Source organism: Lacerta agilis, chromosome 9 (genome assembly GCF_009819535.1).
Source record: "Lacerta agilis isolate rLacAgi1 chromosome 9, rLacAgi1.pri, whole genome shotgun sequence".
In the NCBI taxonomy this organism is placed as follows: Eukaryota; Metazoa; Chordata; class Lepidosauria; order Squamata; family Lacertidae; genus Lacerta; species Lacerta agilis.
The window spans coordinates 31,417,984-31,441,521 of record NC_046320.1 but is presented as its reverse complement, the minus strand read 5'-3'; the positions used below and the strand labels follow the sequence as shown (position 1 = coordinate 31,441,521).

Here is a 23,538-nt window from a genome sequence, read left to right as displayed (position 1 = left end):
TCCCAAACTCAGGGGAACTTCATGGGTGGTCTTCAATGCAACAAGAAGAGTAGTGGTGTGACAAAAAAAGAAAAGAAAAGAAAATGAGAAACCAAAACAGGGAAAAAGGATGCTTTGAAAGTGCCTCTATGCACAATACATCCTTGGGTCCCTAACTATGGAAGGCTGATGACCAGAGCATACTTCACTTTATTTGGAAAGTTCACTTATGATCTTTCCCACTCAATAAAATTCTATTAATGGGGACTTAACTTTGGGTTTATTTGTGTTCTTAATGGTAAGAAAAAGCAAAAAAATAAAAAATAAAAAATGGAAGGCATGTTAGTGATCAAGTTACTGTGTTTAAAACTAGCCACTGTTGTTAAACTCTTTTAATCCATTAGCAAATGTTTAGTTTTGAAGATTGGATGCTGTCGTTGTTTCAATCTGGCAATCAGGCTCCTCTTTCTAAGGCAGAAGACACAAATGAAACCAATATATTTCAACAGAGATCGGGGTTTATGCACCCTGTTTATTAACTAGAAGATGGCAAGATCTTGGTAGGAAGTAATGTGAATGTATAATTAACAGCATGATCTGACCTCTTTATCTTTGAATGAGGCTTCCCCAATTAAATTTTCCTGGCCCTCATTTTAAATAGCTGTTCACAGCTGTGGACATTTGATTTATTCGCTGATGAGAGGCAGGGATGCTGACCAGCACTAGAAAACAACCGTTTTTAATTTAGATGTCTGTGCTAGATTCTAACCATTGCATCTTTTTAATCATACGTTTTAGTGATCATTTTTCTTTGCCTTTGCATTATTAAAAAAGTCTATTAAAGGATTGCGAGAGAGACTATCTGCGCATGGGAACAATATTTCACATTTGTTTATATTGTTTCAGACAAGGCATAAAATTTTCATGGGGACCAGAGGAACTGTTGGGTGCCCAACTCTCCCATATACCCTCAGCTGGAAGTAGGAAGCCTAAGGGCACATCTGCGCCTTCTGCTGCTGCTGCTTCATCCCACCAGGGATCGGGAGACAGTGTGGTGCATGAGAAATTGTAGCAGCACCAGCGGGAATGTAAGGAGTGCAGCACACACGCATTACTGTGGTACCCTGGTTTAAGAACAGCTTAGATTTATGAACAACTTGGATTAAGAACGCTGCAAACCCGGAAGCAGGTGTTTTGGTTTGTGAACTTTGCCTTGGAAGCAGAACATGTTCCGCTTCCTGTTGAGTGTGTACCATTTGTAAATTGAGTCCCCCGCTGCTGTGGGAAAGCACACCTTGGTTTAAGAACGCTTTGGTTTAAGAACGGACTTCTGGAACGGATTAAGTTTGTAAACCAAGGTACCACTGTATTCCTATACTTCTGCAAGGTTTACAGTGATAATGCATGTACCTCTGTTGCTTTTATCTGCATTGCTAACGATGTGGTCAATGATGCCAGCAATGCAGATTTAGGAACGGACTCGGTATAGTATGGGCTGGTATTGTTACCTGCACTTCTTGTCATTTCTTATCATTTTGCGTCCCTTTAGGAATCAGCCTTTTGCCAATCTGGTGACCTCCAGATGTGTTGGACTACAGCTCCCATCAACCTCAGCTGGCAGGGCCATGCTGGCTGTGGCTGATGGGAGTTGTAGTCCATAACATCTGGAAGGAACCAGGTTGGTGAAGGAAGGTTGGGTCTTTCTTTGTCCCTCGTGACCCAGGTGTGCTTAGTTCTTTACCCATGCTTCGGTTTTAGCTGTTCTATGCATTGAAAGCACATGGCTTCCCCTGAAGAATCCTGGAAACTGTAGCTTGTTAAGGGTGCCAGGAACTGTAGCTCTGTGAGGTCCCTAGAATTCTTTGAAGTTTATGTAAAGCTCTAAATGTGCTTAAAATGCATGGTGTGTGAGTGTGGTATTTCTCTTTGGAATTAGTAGGGTAGTGGCTGGATCCAGACTTTAGATGTAATATTATACACACTGAATAGAAGGTACCTATGAGCTCTTGCATAGGTACCTGTGTCTGTTACATGATGAAATAGCCAGAGTTTCTTTCTTCAAAGGGAGGGAGGTCTTGGTGAAACAAGGGGCTAGTTAATAAATATAAAATCAGATTTATGTATTTTTTATTTGGGGGGGGGGTTATAAACAAGAATAATGTTATACAAACACATATACCAAGTTTTCTCATGTCATTTGTATATCACAAAAATAGCATAATAAATGTGGAAAAATATCTACAACATATGTTTCATTATTAGTGGTCATTTTATTTAAAGGTAGAGGGCTCAGATTGCATAGAAAGTAAAGGTAAAGGGGCCCCTGACCATTAGGTCCAGTCATGGACGACTATGGGGTTGTGGCGCTCATCTTGCTTTACTGGCCGAGGGAGCCGGCGTACAGCTTCTGGATCATGTGGCCAGCATGACTAAGCCGCTTTCTGGCGAACCAGACCAGCGCATGGAAACGCTGTTTACCTTCCCGCCGGAGCAGTACCTATTTATCTACTTGCACTTGACGTGCTTTTGAAGTGCTAGGTGGGCAGGAGCTGGGACCGAGCAATGGGAGCTCACCCCGTTGTGGGGATTTGAACCGCCGGCCTTCCGATTGGCAAGCCCTAGGCTCTGCAGTTTAGACCACAGCACCACTCGCTGTAGGAGGTGACAAAGGCAGAAATGAGAGGGACTGAAAAATGTATATCCATGCAAATGAAAGGAATATCCCAGGAAGGCTCAGGCTACCACTTTCACACTGAGAAAGCCATAAAAGGAAATGCTAATTGGGACAGATGAGGTGTGAACTGCTCAAGCTAACCTCTGGTATTTTCTTGGACAAATCAGGGCAACATTGGCCTTGTAAACAGAGTGAAAGGACTGGATGTGAATTTGAGCACACATGAGGGTGATACTGCACCCTTCCTTCAATTAAGCATTTATAAGAGAACAATTCCTAAAACACCTATGGCTAAGTTCAGTTTTGCCAGGTGAGAGGCAACTGTAACACAAAGTAAGACAATGGATCAAAAAAATAAGCTGCTGAGCTGGTGGATTCACAGACATCTTTTTTAATGTTCCAGGTGGACATCAGTTTTAAAGGTAGGATTCTTTTGCTTCTTTTAAGTCTTTTTTGTGAAGGACAATATGGACTGTGTTCCTGCTACCCAGTGGCTCAACCCCCACAAACATCCTCATCAGTGAGCGGGCAGGAACTGCACCTGTCTCCATGTTGCACACTCAAAAGGCCAGGAAGACAATGCCTTGTACGCAAACAGACCACTGATCCATCTGACCCAGTATTCTCTACATGGACTGGCTGTGCTATTCAGAGTTTCAGCAGGAGGTATTCCCAATCCTACCTGGAGATGCTGGGGACTGAACCAGAGACCTTATGCATGCAGAGCAGGCATGGGCGTAGCCAAGGAGGGACAGCTGTCCCCTCCTCAAATCAATAAAAATACATAGCTAATTAAGGTTCTGCACCCCCCCCACCCCAACAAAAGTCCCGTCCCACCCAGAAAAATCCTGGCTACTCCCATGAGAGCAGACGTTCTCCCACCAAGCTATTGGGAGTCTGCCATCGTGGGAGTGGAGTTGGAAAAGGGACAGAGACTGGACTTGCTCCTTGTGAGAATCCAAAGCAATGGCTTTGGTGTCCCCTCTCAGAGCAGCAGGATCTAGTGGAGTGGTGAAATGGAATGTTAATAATCCCGTGAGCCTTTCAATTAATGTTCAACCTGTAGATCTGTTTTTTTTTTAATCTCTTCAGTGCTGGGGGAAGAAGGCTACAGAGAAAGAAAATGAAATATTTGATGCATACCACAAATTATTTCTTTGATTGCTTTGGGGTTTTTTATTATTCCACCCCCACATATCCAGCAGCAATGCAAACATTTAGATGACTATGTAAATGTAATGAAGATGGGTTTCCCCCTCCTGTTGCCAGATTGTTGTCCCCCCCCCCAAGGGGGGAGCTGTGTGTGTGTGTCCTTCCAGTTATGCAGTCTGTCTCACTGTCTTTGTTCTGTTACTTGGAAATGGCTGTAGGACAGACTTTGGATGTCTGTGTTGACAGATGGAACCTCAGCATTATATAGAACAGGTTGGTAGTAGACATTTATGTGTGGAGCAAGAAATAATAATTTTTTTTAAAAAAAACAAACCTCCTTGTGATTATAGCAGCCTGCACTGAATCATGGAATTGCTCTGCTTTTCATGTATTTACTAAGAAATGGAAACTGGATGTGCAGATTTTGTTTTGTTTGTTTAAGGCATAAAAAGAATATTATTCTACACGCCTACAAGGGATTCTTCCTTGACTTAGTTGGGCAGTCTTTCCATTGTAGGCCAGTGCTGTTGACCTGCTTCTGTATAGCAGCTAGATCTGTGTCTCAGTCTTTATCTTTGTTAGGGTTCTTCAAGGCCAGCTGTCCTCAAGTCCACTGCCAGCCAGCACCGCTCTGCTCTGCTGCCACTGGAGAAGCTGAGGTCAGGGGCAGATTGCCGTCTGGAGGCTAAGGGGTGACGTCAGTGAGTAACTTGCTGGGATGGTTAATCTCCTGCTGGAAGGATAGAGTTTAATAATGAACTTACTAGGGAAGCCAGCACACACTTGAGACTGCATACTGCATGCTTTCCTTTGGGGAGCGTGACTGGGACTAGCCAGTATTCAATACCCTCCTTGCCTGCATGTATGATTCCAATATGTATATTTTATAGATCCAGGACAAGATCTGTTGTACACTTGTGATCTGCAGCAACTGAAAAACCAGCTACTAATTCTGAGGTAGGTATGCTTCTGCGTAGAGCTAATGATGGAAAATGGGGTTTTGTGGTCAGGATTGCCTTCATTTCAGAACTAAGCAAGTAACAGGAGAGATTTCTCTCCGTGTGTGCCAGATTAATCCCTTCCTTGTTTTCACAAACATCCGAGGGAGTAAGCCTTGGGAGTGCATCTTCATATTTTTATGTTTGATGTTATATTATGTTTTTATGTGTGTTGGAAGCTGCCCAGGGTGGCTGGGGAGTCCCAGCCGGATGGGCAGAGCATAAATGATAAAATTATTATAACTATAGTTATTAGATAAGGCATTCCACTTGATACGGAAAGTAACAACTGCATTATACACTAGAAGCTCTTGCATAACAGCAGATTTATTCTGATACCTCTGTGATTCTAGTCTGGGAAATTCTGTAGATATTTGTGAAAACAATCAAAAGCCCACAGATACTGTGGTAGAACAGTAGAGTGCATGCTTTGTACACAGGTTAAATCTCCCATGTCTCCCAGGAAGGCTGGGAATGTTCCCTTGCTAAACACTGGAGAGCTTCTGTGGTCTAACTTGATACATGTAACACAACTTCCTTTGCCCCCAACATATCAAAACTGGTAGCTGAATCACTTTAAGGAAGGTTTTAGCCAATTTTGGGTAAATGATAGGCCTATCTAAGTGAAGACTAGCTCTGGGACAAATCACGAGGCTTCTTAGGTTGTGCATCATAAATTGAAGTGCACCAATGTGGTGGACCTTTTCTTCCCTGTTTTTCTGCCTTTAACCACAGAAGTAATTCCTAGGAGGGCAATACAATCTTTAAAAAATATGCATGTTTTGGAGGCAAAAGGCTGTTCTGTGAGCAAGCTCAGCTAAGGAGGGCAATGGAAGGATTTTCCAATAAGGGCAGCATATGAGTGGCAGGCCTGCATGTTCCAGCCTCCCATTTATGAACCAACGCTGTTCATGCCTACCGGGAAGTTTAATCAATGCTCCGGACAAAGCCCTCTTTCCCCCTCTCTCAGCCTTTCCCGGTTTTTGTTTTAATCATCACATCTACCAGGCTCCTATTGTGCCTGGGTATCTTCTTTTCCAAACATCCCACCATCCTTCCAGGGCCCTGTAGTCAGCAGCAATTCTGACTGTAGATGTGATGATGAAGCAGTTTCATTGTAGATGTGATGATGAAGCTCGCACATACTTTAACCTCTGGAAGGAAACTCTGTGCCTGGAGATTCCCGGAAGGCAGCATCCCAAGTCCTGATCCGAGAGGCCTTTGGAGCTGTCTGTTTCTTTGCTGCCCCTCCTGGGAAGGGAAGCCAGGGTCAGTCTGCATAGCATGCTACCGTCTTGTCGCTCTGTTTGTTGTTGGTGTGTTTTGGCTGGCCGGAAGCACCCTGTTAGCATGTCCACTTGTAGGGAGATGAGGCCGTTTTCCTTTCCATCTTTCGCCCAGAAGGGGAATAATTCCGAGAAGCTATTAAGATAGAGAGGAGCCTTTGGAGAGCTCTGTTGTATAACAAAGCCAAGAGCAGCTTCGCAGCGGCCCTTTCAAATGCCTGTTAAATGTGACACCACGATGTCAGCATCAGCGAAACCTGCCAGTTAACTTGCGCCTCTTCCCTCCTCTCCGCCTTCCGAGGAGACTTGTAAAAAAAAGAGGCGGAGAAGTGTTGTTGCTGTTTTCTGCCTCCTTTCTACAGTAAAACTCTCACCTTTTGACAGATTTGCACAACTCCAATGTGTCTCTTTGGCGATCCACCCCCTCCAACCCAGACTCAACGGTGTCATTCCTATCTGGATGTGTTGGTGAGGGTTGATGTTTGATTTGATATATATAAATATATATATATACATATTTAAACCATTTAGGAGAGCTATGCCTTTTCTTCTCCTAGGCTTGATGTGAGACTTGCCTCGGGGGAAAGAACTAAAATCCAGCTCTCTCTCTCTCGCACTGACTCCGTTTTCCAACTGAACGCCCCGTTTCCAAGGGAAGGAGCCATAGCTGCGACGGAAACTTTGCTGCTGGAAGAAACAAAAAACCCTCTCTTAACCTTTCGCATCCGCCGCTGGAAAGCCAGAGCCGAGCTGTCTGCAAAGATAGATAAATAAATAAATAAATTTCCACTGTGCTGTTGGTGCACAACCTGCTTTTCCTTATTTATTTATTTATGTTAATTTTGCGTTTGCCTTCACGTGTGTGCATACTTTTTTTTTTAATGTACAGCTGAAACGGCTTTCGTTGGCTGAACTTTGCTGATCAATGGTCCGCTTATACCCTTTTATTTAAAAAAAACTGTGCTGGGAAAAGAGAGAGAAACTTTCCTTCCTTCCCTCTCGCCTTTGCACGCTGGCAGCGGAAAGTGAGCGGCAGCAGCAACTCTCCTCCACGAGCGAGCGCGGAAGGCGCTGCACTTCTCCTTCATCGCCGTTCTTGTCGCCGCCGCCGCCGCGCGCGCTTCCCTTCTGCCCGTGCCCGGATGCCGGCGACCCGTGGACGGAGCATGGCCTCGCTCTGATCGCCGCCGCCCTCCGCCCGCCCCGCCAAGCCCTGCTATGCCTCGCTTCTCCGGGCAGACAGCAGCCCTATGGCGAGGGAGGCGCCCCGGGCAGGCGCGCGTGGTGTTTCCCTAAGGCCGTCGAGGGAGCCGAGCAGCAGCAGCAGCAGCAGCCCGGATCCTAACCCGGATTGTATGAATAAGTAAGCAGGATGCTGGCGGCCAGGACGAGAATTAAAAGGAGTGGAGGGAAGAGGAGGAGTGGGGTAGGGGTAGGGGTGGGGGTGGAGGGAAGCCCAGAGAACAAAAAAAAAAAAAGGGGGGGGGGTAGAAGCCTTGGCACTTTTCCTGGCTCCCTCCAGTGCAAGCGCTTTGCCATCACTGCAGGGCTACGGTGGTGGGAACAGACTTGTGACCCCCCCCCCCCCCGCTTCTCTCTTCTTCTTCTTCTTCCCTCTCTCTCCTCTCGGCAGCTCGCCGATGTGCAGCCCGACTCCGCCGCCCAGTAGCAGGCGAGCAGGGAGCAGCGACGGGATCCGGAGCGGCGCGAGGCGATCGGCGGACCGGAGGATCCCCCGCGCTTGCCTCCGCCGCTGGACAGCCCAGGCGACGAGAGCCCCCGCGCGCAGCCCCGTGCCGCTGCTGCTGCTGCCGCGGCGGCTGCTGTGGCGGGAGAATTTGCAAGAACAGCGGCGGAGGCGGCGGCAGCAGCGAGGAGGAGGAGGAGGAGGAGAAGGAGAACCCGGGAAAGTTTGCTTGGCCTTTGACAGAGGCGAGGTGGGCAGTCAGACGTGGTGAGAGAAGCGGGCGAACGAGCGCGCGAGCGTCTCTCCGCCGGGCTCGGCCGAACAGAGAAGTCTTTCCCCGCGCGCGTTTTCCTTCGCGAGTGGGGAAGCGCCAGGTCCGGATCGGACACCCCCAGAGAGGAACGCGGACGGCGGAGAGCCTCCTTCGCCAAGCGAGCCCAACACACACACACACACACACACACACACACAAATATACACACGCGCCCCCCCTCTCTTCCTGACACTCGGCGGCGCCTTCGCTCTCTCTCTCCCCGTCTGGGCTGGGGAGGAGCGTGACCATGCTGGCTTGGAGGGTGGCTCTGTGGCTGGCCGGCGTGACCCTGTGCGGCAAGCTCGCCCGCGGCTCCGGGATCGACTACGACGACTACGCTTACGAGCTCGACGGAGGGGACCAGGCGGAAGCGATCGATTATAAGGATCCCTGCAAAGCCGGTGAGTTAAGTGGACCTAGTTGGGCTCGCCGCCCAGACCCTGGTGGTTTTCCGTGCGCTCTTTCCCAAAGTAGGGGCTGCCTGGCTTCCCTTGCCTGGGGAGTTGTATGTCTGTGTGTGCGCGTGTGTGCGTGGAGGGGGAGAGAGGAGAGGAGCGGGGGCAGCTCACCTGCTTCCCCCTCCTCCTCCTGCGGATCGGCGTGGGACACTCCAAACAGGCATGGCCAAGAGGAAGCGTGAGAACCCGGGGCAGGCGCAGTGGGGTTCGCGCTAGTCTTCCTTTTTCTTTGCAATAATGCCGCTGGGGGCAGATTTCGAAGAACCTGCTTTTCTCAGGCTTGCAAGCCTGTGTCCCCAAGAGTGCATACACTTTTCCTTTGCAGCTGTGCCTGGAAGACAAATCTGCTTTCCAGGCACAGCAACCACAACAGAGAGAAATCTGGAGTTTGTTTCCCGTGCCCCTTTGATGACGGCAGGAATCTCAACTTTCTCCGGGACGATTTCATCCTCTCTCTCTCTGTGTGTGTGTCTTTCCCCAAATCCCCTTCTCTCCACATTGAGGCGCTAGTCAAAACAGGTTTCTTCTGCTTGGGGCTACAGAGGAGAGAGAGGATGGGGGAGGGGGACTGGCAGGGAGCAGAGCAGTCCTATGGCTCTTTCAAGATGTTTAATTCTGAAATGAGAAGGTCAAGGTTGTCTGGAAATCACTCTTCCACCCTCTGGCCCCACTTCATCTCATAGCTTTGCAGCAGCAGTTTAATGGGCAGGGTAAGGTAATCTGTGAACACATTTTTATTTGGATTGGATCCTGCCTGAACCATGCTCAGAGCAGACCCTCTGAAATCAAAGGGATTTAAGCTAGTCATTATTATTATTAACACAAGTCTCATTGATTTCAATGGGTTTGCCAACTCAAGTCACCTTGATTTCAGTGGGTCTAAGCATAGCTAAGTCTGGATCCAACCCTCTGTTAGTACATCTCATGTGCCAAGATTGAGAACTTGCATTGAAATGGGTCCTGAGGAGCCAGACTCAGTGAACCCTGACTCAGATTGTCATACAGTGGGGGTGGGGGGGAGCTGGACTAGATGACACATGGGGTCCCTTCCAACTATACATGATGGGCATTGCTGGGCTCCTCCTGCCACCAACTGCAGAATGGCCAGGAATGGACAGGAATGACAGAAGCTGGAGGGCCACACAGGTTCTCCATCCCTCATATAGAGGCTGTTACTCATTTTGAATCAATACTTGCTTGGCGAGGGATAGAATCAACTCAGTTGATCTGAGAATTAAATCGTTTCCACTACAGTACATAATCCAAGAGCTCTGCAATATGCAGCTGTCTATGCATCTTTACTCAAAACAAACTCCTACTGAAGTCTGTAACTTCCAGGCAGAGCTTTAGATACTTCTCCACATGCACCGCTAAACCTAACAAGTGTCCCACGTTCTCTCTGTGTGAACATTTGTTAACTTCTTGGTTTTAGAACACCGGAAATGAAGTTGATTGTTCATAATCTTTCCCATGTGGTTTTTGCATTCATACTATATAGACAAAATGTAATCCTAGTGTGAACAAAGATAGATTGTAAACATGTCTCTGTCCAGAGCTCTCATTCCTCTATTTACAGCACAAGGCGATCTTTGGATCACCTATGGCAGACACTTCTTCTCAGGGTAGAAAAACCATTCTCTCGCAGGCTTTGCTGAGTCAGTGATTTTCTTAATGGGAATGAGAGGGGTGGGTGGGTGTTATCGGCTGGCCCGTAATCACCCTCTGGAACCAGCAGGTGATATGGCTCCAGGGAAAATGCATGGAGAGAGAGAGAGAAATGCAGTTCAGTAGCTGCAGTCTTTGTGTGCTCTTCACAGGAAGCAGTAGCAACAGTAGTAGCAGCAGCAGCAGCAGCTGCAGCAGCAGCAGATTCGGTCTTCAGCTTCCCATTTAGTGTACTGGAGATGGATCAGAGATGGGGGGAAAGGACCCTTGAGGTCAGGGATGGGGAACATATGGCTTTCCAGATGCTGCTCCCATCAACCCTGGTCACTGGGCATGCTGGCTGTGGCTGATGGGATATCTTCAGGGTACAAGTTCCCTATCCCTGCTCTAGGTAAGCCCTTCTTTTGCGTTAAGGAAGAATCCCTGCAAACTATGTCCATTCTGCATGGGAAGTGACTTTCCCATGGGAATATCTTACTTCTCTAGACGTTATCACCTCCAGCTGCAAAACAGATAGGCGCTTTCCAGTGCAGTGGAGTTTGGGATCAAGGCCAAGGTGCCAATTCAGTTATAGCATAATTCCTCCACAGAGGAAAACACTTAAGAGGCATATGTGTGGAAGACATTATAGTGGAAGACAAAATGCAGGTGGATCTTGTGGGAAATACTCAGGAGTAGTAACCAGAAAGACTCAAGTCTCCTGTTCACATATCATTGCTATGTATTCACTGGATCCTCCCCCCCCCCAAACACACACACATTCCACATACAGTGGTACCTTGGTTTACAACCGTAATCCTTTCCAGAGGTCCGTTTGTAAACCAAACCAAACAACACCACCACAAACTGGATATAACTATAAAACCAAATTTACTAGAATGGAAATGAGCTGTTAACCATTAGATTCACAAACATGCTAAAGTGCCAAGTGCAAATACTGAAAACAAAGGATAAAAATACAGCTATATCAGAACAAATTGGATTGATGAATAATATAACAAGTGGCGTGAGTCCAAATACAGAATGATGACCCCGTGCCGCCACAATAATGAGGGTAGCACATAGGAGAAAGGAGAAAGTTCAAAAACTGTTGTCGGTGTCGAACTGGATGGAATGTTTCTTAAAGGGTCTCAAGTTGGAAACTCCAAGCTGTGTAAATGGAAAAGGCGAATCAAAGCCACCACCCAGATGGTTGTAACCCAAGGTGCGCTTTCACCAATGGGGCCTCCAAATATTTTTTGTTCGTAATCCCCCCCCCCAAAGGGTTGTAATCCCAAAAAAGTTTGCAAACCAGGACATGCACTTCCAGTTTTGACGTGTTTGTAATCCAAAACGTATGCAAACTAGACTGTTTGTAAACTAAGGTACCACTGTATCACTGTATGAAAAGTGTTACATCAGAGTTGATCCCCAAAAAATATATTTTCATAGCAGAAGCCTATGGAGATTTACTCTTAAGTAAGTCCTGCTGAATTCAGTTGTGCTTTCCCCAGAGAAAGTGTGCATAGGTTTGCAGCCTGAATCGGACAGTTCACTGAACAGTCACTGAATGGCAGATCTAAAGAGATTAAGGGCACTCTGGATTAGGAAACACGGCAAATTTTGCCTTTCAAATCATGGAACTAGTTTTTTTTGAGTTTCCTAAAGTCACCTTGACTGACAGTTAGTTTTTGATCCAGGCAAATCAGCAGCAGTGGGTAGGATCAGAACTATGCCACTGGACTATAGGAAAGTAGTTTTATTTTTTAAATAACCAAAACTGATTTTAAAAGGATTAAAAAAAAAACCTGCAAAAGGGGAAAAAATATGCTATAAAAGTTTCTACCAAGGCTGGTCAATAAATCATCATTGACATAGCAACTTAAGTGTCACTGATTGGAATAAGAAAGAGGAAAGATCAGGGCAGATGATTTTACCACCTTTGGACAAGCAAAGTGGGTCAGATTCCAACGTATGGGCGGTGGCGATGCTCATTCCTCCAACCAAGCTTTTGAATATTTCTCATTTGGGCCAGAAACCAAATATTCAAATGCTTGGCTGGAGTGCGTGGAAGAGCCTTATGCCTCCCACGTGAATTGCTTCCATGCTTAAGGTGAAAACCCTGGATCTATCCAAGTCTCGCCTTGAGGCAAGGAACTCTAAACTGAATTGCATCTAAGAGAGGCTTGTCTCACATGTTGGATGAATATGTAAGGCCACCAGCCCTGCCCTTGGCTTCTGCTTAATGAACAACGGTAGGGAGGCCAATTTTGCATGCATAGCTTGCATGCATGAAGGATCCTCTTTTCAGACTTTCTGTCTGTACATGTGTACAGTGTACATGGGGATGCCAGGAGGCCGAGCTAGTTGGTGCTGATTGGGCAGATCCAGTGTGCGAGAGAGACTTCTGCATAGGGCAATATCAGTCTGTGGTTCTTTCAGAAAGCTTTTAGTAGTAGTAATTGTGTGCTGTATGCTACAGGGGTAGGTAGTAAATCTTAGGAAAGTTTGCTTCCACCCCGTGAATAGTGCTTTATATTATTAATTCTGGTGCTTGGGTTTGTGAAGTGTTATCTGGTCAACAGTTATGATGAAACTGAATGTGCCTTAGGATAACTTCAAATTCAGTTTTCATTACAGATGGGCTAATATGTCAAAGTTCTCTATAAATGGAAGACCTGCTTTTCCAGATTTCCGTGAAACATCAGCTTGATCGCGTGGCATGCATGTTAGATTTAAAGGCTATATAAGTGGCTTGAGTGAGTTCATATTGGATCCATTGGATCCCACTCAGTGACTTTCCTGGCATTGGGGATTATGGTTTTTGAGTCATGGCTTTTGAGCTCAAAATGACATATCTTTGTAGTGTGTGTATGTGTATGCCAAATTAATTTTGAAATAAACAACATTGGTCCATGTGCTGCAGCTGGAGAGTAAAACAAGTGCTCGAACTTTGTGGTCACTTCTTTTGCATTACTTACTTTGTTCCATGAGACTTAGTTCAGCCAAAGTTAGTGTTCCTTTTGGCCACAATCCTCAATTATTTATTCTTTTCACAAAGAATGGGATCAAGTGGTTTGAGGTTTGAGGAGTGATGGGTGCACTCCAGAGTAAGCGATTTGAGTAATGGCTGTGTTACTTGGTTGCTTTTAGTCATAATTACTGAGGAGTATGTGTTGACAGTGCCAGATATGCTCTCTATCGCATGATTCCTTTTCTAATCGTAGAAATATGTATCACCTTGGTATAAATTGTTAAACATTCTTTGCTTGTAGATGAGGAATGTACAACAGCAGAAGTCAAATGAATTTGCATCTGCTCAGCTCACACACAAAAATTAGAGACATTTTGAGCACAGTTATTTCAAGCTTCTGAGCTCTCCGGTTTTATCTATGTTTACTTAGAAGTAAACCCTGCTGAATTCAGTGTGGCTCACTCCCAGCTAGGTATTTTAGCTATTGAACTTTCGGAGCCTGCCCCTGACTGGGTTTACTCAGACGTAAGTCCTATTGATGTTGATAGGGCTTACTTCCATGTTTTGCAGCCAGGTTTGCAGGCTAAGGCTCTGGCAGTTACCTGGCTATGCTCACGTACCTGGTAATAAGTCCCATGGAGCACTGCAGCACTTCTGAATCAATTTGTGCGGGATTGCATTGTCGGTGTCAAATGGGAAAACTTAATTTGTGTCATATTTCTGTAAGATTTTGAAATAGTTAGCACAATGAAATGTTTAAAGTTCTGCTCAGTCCCAAGGCACATGTTCTAAAATGTTAGTGGCATGGATATTCTGGAGTAAACAGGAAAGGAAAAGAAGGAAAACATATTGGTGATGTCATATGTTATATATATATATATATATATATATATAAGATGCTGAGAACGAATGCATTTGATTTAATATTTCATGCAGAATAAACAGTTTATATAAACAAATATATATTATTTATGATATTGAGAACTTTAAGCAATGCCCTTGCTTCGAGCTGAGTTGTTTACAGATGCCTTTGGTGGAGACACAGAAAGAAAAACACTCAGCCTGGGAGAGTTGTGAATTGTGCACTCTGCAACCATTGATATGATCTTGGCTTCCACTGGAGCTGCCTATCCCCTTCACTTTGAGGATACGTATGTGCAAAGATGTATTAACCCATTTCCAGGCTTACATTTCTGGCTGCCACAACAAATGGCCTCCCTGCCATACAGAGAGTGGTTTCAAATTCCTATAGCTTTTGGCCTTACCTTATGTCCTGGCTCGCTAGGTTCAGGAAGGCTGATCACTGTGCTCAAGAGTTCGGTGCTATTTTTTCCTGGAAAAAGAGGTGCCAGAACTCACCATGAATGCCTCTCTTGTTCTCTTATAATGGCAATGGAGCCCACCTGAGAGCTGCCAGAACTGAGTTCCGGTGAGTTCCGGCTGAAAAAAAAGCCCTGCCAGAGTTTTGAGGGAGAGGAACAACATGTCCCGTTTTTAGATTTTTCTAGAAATCAGAATGTTGAAGTATGCGAGTGGCAAAGTTTAGCTTTCTTTGAGCTGTGGAGCTAATTTGAGATGAAGCAGAATTTCATGTTTTCTGGCTTTCGGGTAGTGGGGCTGACTGGGACTCAGATGACTTGAGGCGGGTGTGTATGACAAAAGAAACTGGCCTTTCTACAGCATTATAGAGGCCCCAGAGAACCAAGCAGATGTCTTCAAACTAGGTGTACTTGTGAAATGCAAGAGTTACACAGCTTTAGCTTTCTGGGCAAGGAAGTGACCAAGGACATAGCAAACCCAACTAGACATAGATGGCTCTTCCTGTCCTATCTGTGTTGCAACTATAGCAACTATCATGCTCTTATTTTTAGCTTTCTTTTATGGTTATACCCCCCCATCCTTTGTGAGGAAAGTTAGTCACACTGTCTACATTTACACTTCATTTTGTCTCAACCTCCCATCTGTTCAGTAGTTCTTCAACTGTTGCTCTGAGCAAATTTCCTTGCTGGCTGTGGAAAGCAACCCCATTCGCTTGTCCTTGTCATCTTCGTCTTTGCTTGTGGCGTCCGGTTTCTTAAGGCTCACCTCTTCAGATCTGCCACAGCCTTTCTGTCGGGCTAACCTCTTCCACTGCTTCACCAGCAGCATTTGTGGCACCCTGTGCTTGTCTCCTGTACATATGCTTCCTCCCATGTTGCAGAATATGAGGAGTGTGGAGAGCTAGTTTGCTCGTCCTGTCTCGAGGCATAAGGGTTCTCCCAACTCTGCAACGTTTCTCAGAAACAAGACGGGCGGGGGGGGGGGTGAGAACCTGGGTAAGGTGAAATGAAGATGGCTTTGCTAGAGAGACAGAGGGAATAGCGGGCAGGACTTTGGGGCAGCGGTACCAAGCGCAGAGGGGCAAAACTGGTTTGCTTCAACCAGTGTTTTGATTCACCAGCATTGTGGTTTGTTAGTTGGAAAGATGCCTTTTGCAGCACAGCTGAAAAATATGCTGTGAACCCTGGACCTTGATGAAGTCAGTCTTTAGCAGGCATAAGCAAAATCTGGCCCTTCAGATGTTTGGGAATACAATTCCCATCATCCCTATCTAACAAGACCAGTGGTCAGGGATGATGGGAGTTGTAGTCCCAAACATCTGGAGTGCCGGAGTTTGCCTATGCCTGTTCATGGTAGGTAATAACTCCATCCATTTATTACAAGTGGGCAATGTGCAGCTTCTAGGTCAGGAGCAGGGCTCCTTTTTCACCCCTAGGGCAACATTTTCTTCCGTGTAACGTACAGGGGCCACGTACAAATAGTGAGCAATGCCAGAGGCAAAAGAGGGCAGAGCAATCTATGTCATTTTTACTTTTGTACAGTAAGCCAGTTTCTCTCGCATCCCCACTCTCTATCCTCCTCGAGCCAGTCAAGTCAGAGGCGCTATAAGAGTTCAAGGACACATTCCATTGAGCCAAAAACACTTGAGGAGGATCGTGTGAAGCAGAGCTGGTGAGGGGTGTGGCTTGGAAGAATCCCAGTGGCCAGAGGGAGAGGCATGGAGGCCACATTTGGCCACCGGGCTTCAGATTCCCACCCCTAATCTGCAGGGTATATGCAACAATTTTGTTTTTGTTTTAATCCTGAACACTTTGTAAAATATGAAAATGTAACTTTAGAGTCATTGTGGTAAGTGAATATGCTGTTGGCACCCGTCTGTCTCGAGAAACAATGGGGTGCGCCTCTGGGGATGCAGACAGACCATGGAAGAATGACAGTGCCTGCTGTCACTGCAGAGACCAGTAACTCCTAACTGCTGGCTCCCACGTTGTTTTTGCTGCATTGGCAGCACCAAAGTGACCTCTCCGGGGTGCAAGCCTTGGCAGTGTATATGGAGGTCCTGGGCTGCCCAGACAACAACCCCCCCCCCCCCCCCGGCCTGCAGAACAATACTTTTGGCACCAGCTTGGATGCAGGAGTTTCCAGAATGAGGCATGCAAGCCACCATCCAACCATCTTAGGGTCTCCACTCTGGCTTTGTGTAGGGTTTACTCCTTAGCCTTTTCTTTCCCCCAAAGATTTTGTGGTTTAAGAAAAGCAATTGGTATAGTTTTCAGTATCTGACAGATTATTGCATGCCTTCATTGTCTCATTTATAGCCTCACAAAATCAATTCTGAAGAAGAAAGCCTCTGTTTCTGCTGCTAGACAGATGGCAGTCTGAGAAGGTCCGCTTGACAAAGGCCAAGCAGTGAGTTGGGATATTCAACCCCAAAGGCTCAGAATCAACACTCTGTCTGCTGGGCAGCGCTAGCTTCTACGGACATCAGAATGTTAGTCTGTGGTTTTTCCCTTCAATATTTAAAAGTAGAGATTGTAATGATTCAAAGAGGAAGAGATCAATTTTGGTCTAAAATAGCTCCTGGGCTCTTGTTTTATCGAAGTATGTGAAAGATGATGCCTGAGGGGAGGCACTCTTGGTAATTAGCCACCTGCTCTGCATACTTAGCATTGCTAAGGTGATATTTGCCTGAGAAGAGGACCAATAAATGAATAGGCGATTGATCTTAGGCTGTTTTTTATTGGCAAGAACACACATGATATTTGACGTGGGATTTCATAGAATCATAAAATTGTAGAGGGTCCAGCTCCCTGCAATACAGGAATCCCAACTCTGCTTAAAAACCTCCAAGGAAGGAGAATCCACCACCTTCTGGGGGAATTCGTTCCACTGTCAAACAGCTGTTACCATCAGAAAATGCTTCAGAAGTTTAGTCAGAATCTCATTTCATGTAACAAGACATCCTTTTCACCCGTACCACTGGCAATCCAGGTGTCCCCATTTTATAATTGTGCAGCTGGTTCTTCCTGCCTAAGTGCAGAACGTTACATTTGTTGGTATTGAAATTCATTTTGTTAGCTTGGGTCCAGTTCTCCAATCCATTAAGTTCTTCTTCAATCCCGGTTCCTGTCTTCTGTAGCATTGGCTATCCTCTCAGTTTGGTACCATATGCAAATTTGATGAGCATCCCCTCATTTCCTTCATGCAAGTCATTTTTAAAAGACTTCAAGCAACAATGGGCCCAGGACAAGAATCACTTGTTACTTTTTCCCCAGGATGATGAGGAACCATTGGTGAGCACTATTTGGGTTTGGTCAGTCAACCAGCTACAAATCCACCTAACAGTTACCTCATCCAGCCCACATTTTACCAGCTTCTCCACAATAATATCATGGGGGACTACGTCAAAAGCTATACTGAAATCAAGATACCCTACATCCACAGCATTCCCCTGATCCACCAAACTTGTAACTCTATCCAAAAAAGAAAATGAGATTCATCTGGCATGAATTATATTTGAAAAACCCATGCTGGGTCTTAGCAATTATAACATCCCTTTTTATGTGCTCACAGACTGATTGTTTAATTATCTGTTCTAGCACCTTTCCTGGTACTGAAGTCAAGTTAAGCAATTGGCAGCTACCTGGGTTTTCTCCCCCCTCCGCCCCTGTCCCATTTTTGAAGATGGGGACACCATTTGCCCACCTCCAGTCCACAGGGATCTCACTTGTTCTCTAAAAATTCTCAAATATTATAGACAGAGTCTCTGAAATTATATCTGCAAGCTACTTTAGTACTCTTGGTTTATTTTGCAGGGCAGCTTTGAATTGCTCTCTGAAGCAGTTAGCTATGTAAATAAGCTCTTATTTATACTTTGTGTTACAACAGTTGCATAAATGTTAGATAGCAGTTGCAAAACTCTTGAATGGAAACTTTTTCTACAGCAAAGCCCACACTTATCATGAGCTGGCATATTTACTGGCTTGTCAGAAAGAGGATTTCCATATATTTGAATAAACATGGTGGGCTTCTGACATCTAATGGACCAATTGACCTCATTCTGTGAACTCCACATATAATTCTGAAAACAGTGATGTGACAAGCATAATTCCTTGACCTATTTCAGCCTGGTTTCTGGCCTGGATAAAGAACAGAAAGGATATTAGTTGCCCTGGTGAACAATCTTTGCCTAGAGATAGAGGCCAGAAGCTTTAGGAGTCTGGGAGTTACCTGCTATTGGTGCTGTGCATGTTAACGCTGGGAGAGCAGGCATAGCACTGAGGTCTGCTTCTGAACCTGATGCTACTATAGGAGGATCAAGGTCATTAATTAGGTACATCTGATATGCTGACTGCTTCACTTCCCACATAATCAGGACCTTGTAACAGATACCCGTGCTTTTGCAGCCTCAGGAGTGCTAACTACTGTAATGCACCCTAGGGAGGGATGCCCTGGACAGCAGTCCAGAAACTGAATTCAGTGCACATCACGGCAGCCAACCTTCTGGAAGTTGCTGCCACTGGAGCAATCTAGGACTGAGGGAGGAAGGCCTTTACCTCTGCCACTCTTGCCCACTATTGCTATTGCACTGTCTTTGCAACTGGGGAGTGATGGATTAGCAGGGTTTGGGAGAATTTCAAGGAAGTTGAAGGGGAGGTATCTGAACCCAGTCTGAAACATAATACCGGACCATAGAAATTGGCCATTGGTCTATCTGACTCAGTATTGACTATAATGACTTGTGGTGGCTTTCCAGGGTAATCAGATACTGTACTGTAAGAGTCTTTTCCAGCTTTATTTCCTGGAGGTGCCATAGAATGAATCTGGAAGCTTTTGCATTCAAAGCTTGTGTTCCACCATTTCCCTGTGGTCATCAGGACCGTAACAGTTTTCAAATTTGGGATTCAGCTAAGAAAAAGAAGTATATTGTGAACTGAATGGAGGGAAGCTTGTCAATCTGTATCCTTCACTTTTATAGCAGGAAGTTTGGAAAAAAAACACCCAAAAGGCTTTCAAAGCTGTCCCATCCAGTGTGATAATTATTGAACTACTCCACACTTTCCAGTTCATGGAGATTGCAAATTTATTATGTACAGTAGTTATAATTAATTTGGGAGATTTCTTTTCTTGTTTTCCCTGTTTGGACCTATTATAAGAACTCAAACATTCTGCTAATAATATATTACAAGTAGTTAATACAGAAATCCACACATTTTGCACAACAATGCCATGCAGCCAACCTTTTGTTATGACCAGCATTATACCCTCAGATAAATGATGAGTGGAATTTTAGATATACCTCTTGCATAATATCTGTGTTTATTTCAGCATTTTGCATACACAAGCCCATTTTATTTGGTTTCATGAAAGATAGTTTTAGAACAACTCAGTGGGTGTGAGAACATGATGGTGATGAATATCTAAGGTGAATTGCCCAATTTCACCATCTGGCAAAATTTGCTTTTCTGCATTTATATAAATAAACGGCACGTTCTGTAATTTTATCCCACGCATTGAAAGTGTAATTTCCCCCCTTTCTAATGTTTGAAAAATGTAGCCTATAAGTATTGGAGTTAATGAGTAACTAAATGCACTATAGATGAATATTTCCTGAGTCAGCAATAAGCTATATAACTTTTTTTTAAAAAGACTTTATATTAGAGACCAGGAGCTGGTAGAGAGTTAAGCATGTTTAAGTTCACTTACGTATGCTTGAGGATGCACCTGTGATGCTTCCACTGGCTGCTGAATCACATATCTGTTGTTTACCAGCCTTCCCCAACACGGTGCCCTCCAGGTGTTTTGTATTACAACTCTGATCACCCCATCCAGCATGACCAATGGTCAAGGATGATGGGAGTTGTAGTCTAGCAAATCTGGAGGATGCCAGGTTGGGGAAGACTGTTACATATGGTCCTCAAATGACCTTGGCAGATAAATTGCACTCTTCTCATTTGGCTTTACAGAATCAACTGACATCGCCTCTGTCTCATAACCTGTCAGGTCCTGCATCCTCCACTCTCCAACAAATCACTCTATTGCCGAGTGATTCTTACTAAAAGAGTTTTGACATTCGCTACCTGAAACTTAACTCTGTGTTTTCAGCATGAGAGCCAAATACCGGTAGTTGCCGTGATGACGTAGAATGCACCAGTTTACACCAATGAGTTTTGCCATGCTTTCAAGTACAGAAGGAAAATGTGAGTGTGTTAAGGGACATCCTTTCAGCCAGTAATCATCTCTGTGATCACAGCTTGCCGGACAAGCATGCCTGTGATCAAAGGGAAGACTGCTGTCTTACATGACTGCATGGGAAAATTTGGTAGAGACTAGGCTCCAATTGAAACTTTTTGTGTATGGCTCATTTGTATTCCTGTTCCAAAATAAATAAATAAATAAATAAATAAATAAATAAATAAATAAATAAATAAATAAATAAATAAATAAATTAAATAAAATAAAATAAAATAAAAATGTATGTGTGACTAAATATTGATGGAAATATCAGCATTCATAGTTCATTGCTAGAAATAATAATGGAAACTTACATATATGGTCTTGTGAATCAGGAGTCACTCCTGCTGGTGGAAATGCAATTTAGTTTCTTGTAGGAATGTCAACTTTTGTTCCAAAGAAGTCAGAATTTAAATTACTGTAGCTGTGCTTTCATGATTAGAGACCTATCTTTCCATATATTTTTTAATTGTTAAAATCACAGGTGGAAACCATTATGATAGTCCTGCAAGTATTTGGACACATGTTACTTGAAAGTAATACAAAGAAGTAAGTATTAATAAGAATAGCTTAGCTAGACTAAGACCCTCATAACCTATTATTATTAAGTAAATTTCTGCACTGCCCTTCATCCGAGGATCACAGATACATATCATAGAAACAAACAAAAACAATAATCCTGCCCCTCACAGTTTAAAAGGTCATAGATTGTTTAATGGACCAAAGACCTGGGAGAAGAGAGATGTTTTTGCCTGGCACCTAAAGGTATGTAATGAAGGCAGCAGGCGAGCCTCTCTGAAGAGAGCATTCCACAAGTGGGGAGCCACCACAGAAAAGGCCCATTCTCATGTTGTTGCCCACTGCACCTCTCATGGAGGAGGCACACAAAGAAGGGCCCCAGATGATGATTGCAGGGTCCAGGTTGGTTCGTAAGGGGAGAGGCAGTCCTTGAGGTATTTTGGGTCTGTGCCGTTTAAGGCTTTATAGTCAACAACAGCCCTTTGAATTTGGCTGGGAAACAAATTGGCAGCCAGTGCAGTTGAGCCAGGATTAGTATTATATGCTCAAGTGTCTTGCCTTGGTGAGCAACCTAGCCACTGAATTCTGTACCACCTGAAGTTTCCAAACCGTCCTCAGAGGCAGGCCCAGGTATAATGCGCTGCAGTAATCTAACCTGCAGTAGGTTACCAGAGCATAGACAACAGACATGTCATTCTTTAAAGTCAGTAATATTCTGGTCAGTGATAAACAGGAATAGGAATCAACTTATTTGTTCTGATTCCCCCCTGAAAGGTATATGGATTGTCATAGCTTTGTCCTCTTGTAGTTTAAGTGAGAGAGCTGAAAATGTAAATTCCATGGGGTTTTTTTAAGAAGGAAAAACAAAGCTGATAGTAATATTCTAGAACCCTCAGTCAGACTTCATCTTGGAGTAATGTATTCAGCAGTTCCTCTTGATATCAACCCAGTTGTAGAATCAGTTGTGATTATTGTATTCAGCTTATGATTTATGGAATGTGAGTGTAACGACGTTCAGTGGCTGTTCATGAGTGAAGCCAAGACACAGGAACTTCTAAGCTAAGTTCTTTATTGTGCTCAAAAAATGTACAGTGAGAGCAAAAGAAACACGTCCATTCCTGACTAGACAGATCCCAGGAATAACTACTTCCTGTTCCTTGCCCAGCAAAACCAGCGTGGGATCCGATGTGGACCCCTCCCTTCCCTGCTTCTGGGCGTGGGAATCTGATCCTCCCCCCAGCCTTCCCCCCGGCCATAAGGCTGCTTCATCGTCTCGCCTCTACCCCTCCTTCCTGCTTCTGCTGGCGTCTCACCACTTGAGGAATGCAGGGGGGAGGAGGAGGAGGAGGAATCTTCGCCTTGAGAACTCTCCCCGCTGGAATATAATTTAGGAGGATCTCGGTAATTATAATGCTCTTTCGCTTTCTCCAGCAGCCCTGGGGGGGGGTTCCTGACATCCACCCCCCCCTCAAAGCCCCCCTCCTCCCCCGAGGCTCTGGGCTTCACCTGCTGTACTCCCCCCTCGTTTCCCTCTGTTAGTTCGCCTCCCTCCCCCCTGAGGGGCGATACCGGAAAACCCCTAAAATCTTCCTCCTCGTCTTCCGTGGAGGCGAAGATGTCTTGGAAACCCATGGGTAACCCGACCTCCACCTCATTACCCTCCGGGACCTCCTCTTCCCACTCTGACTCCCTTTCTGTGTCGTCCCGCTCCCCACCAGACCGGAAACCCCAAAACTCTTCCTCACTGTCATCCGTGGGAGCAAAGACCTCCTCCCACGAGCCCCTCGCCGGCTTGGGCTTATGTGGAAACAAGGCATGGAACTCATGCACTAGATATTCCTCCGAGATGGTGCCTGCTGGTACCCATGTGTTCTCGGACTCTGGCTCCCCTTCCCATGCCACCAGATACTCCAGTTCACTTCCCCTCCACCTGGAATCCAGGATCTCCGTAACCTCATTGTAGGAATCCTCCTTTTCTAACACCGGTGTTGGTACCTCCTCCCTGGCCTCCCTATGAAACCGGCTCCCTTCCCTATACTTGGACAAGAGGGCACGATGAAACACGGGATGAATCCGCATACTTTCCGGCAGCCTCAAGCGAAAGGTGACTGGATTAACCTGTTGGGTTACCTCAAACGGCCCCAACCTTCGGTGCACCAACTTCTTACACCCCCTCCTGATGGGCAATCCCTGTGACGAGAGCCACACCTTGTCTCCTACCTGAATGCTTTCCCCTTCCCTCCTGTGCCTATCCGCATCCCTCTTGTAGGTCTCCTTGGCCCTCTCCAGCGTTTCAACTA

At 45.3% G+C, this 23,538-nt stretch overlaps 1 protein-coding gene across 3 annotated transcripts in view; it reads left to right on the top strand.

Annotated features, from left to right (window-relative positions):
* Positions 1 to 8,247: 8,247 nt before the first annotated feature.
* The window catches only part of TLL1 (tolloid like 1), a 132,676-nt gene continuing 117,385 nt past the window's right edge, over positions 8,248 to 23,538 (top strand). For 2 of the 3 annotated variants that reach the window (XR_004427312.1, XM_033159737.1), the window contains exon 1: positions 8,248 to 8,490. Coding sequence is in view for 2 of the 3 variants with exons in the window: in XM_033159737.1 (XP_033015628.1) it covers positions 8,337 to 8,490 (154 nt within the window). In the remaining variant the exon portion in view is untranslated. The remainder of the gene's footprint in view (positions 8,491 to 23,538) is intronic. The other variant, XM_033159738.1, reaches the window with a different exon arrangement.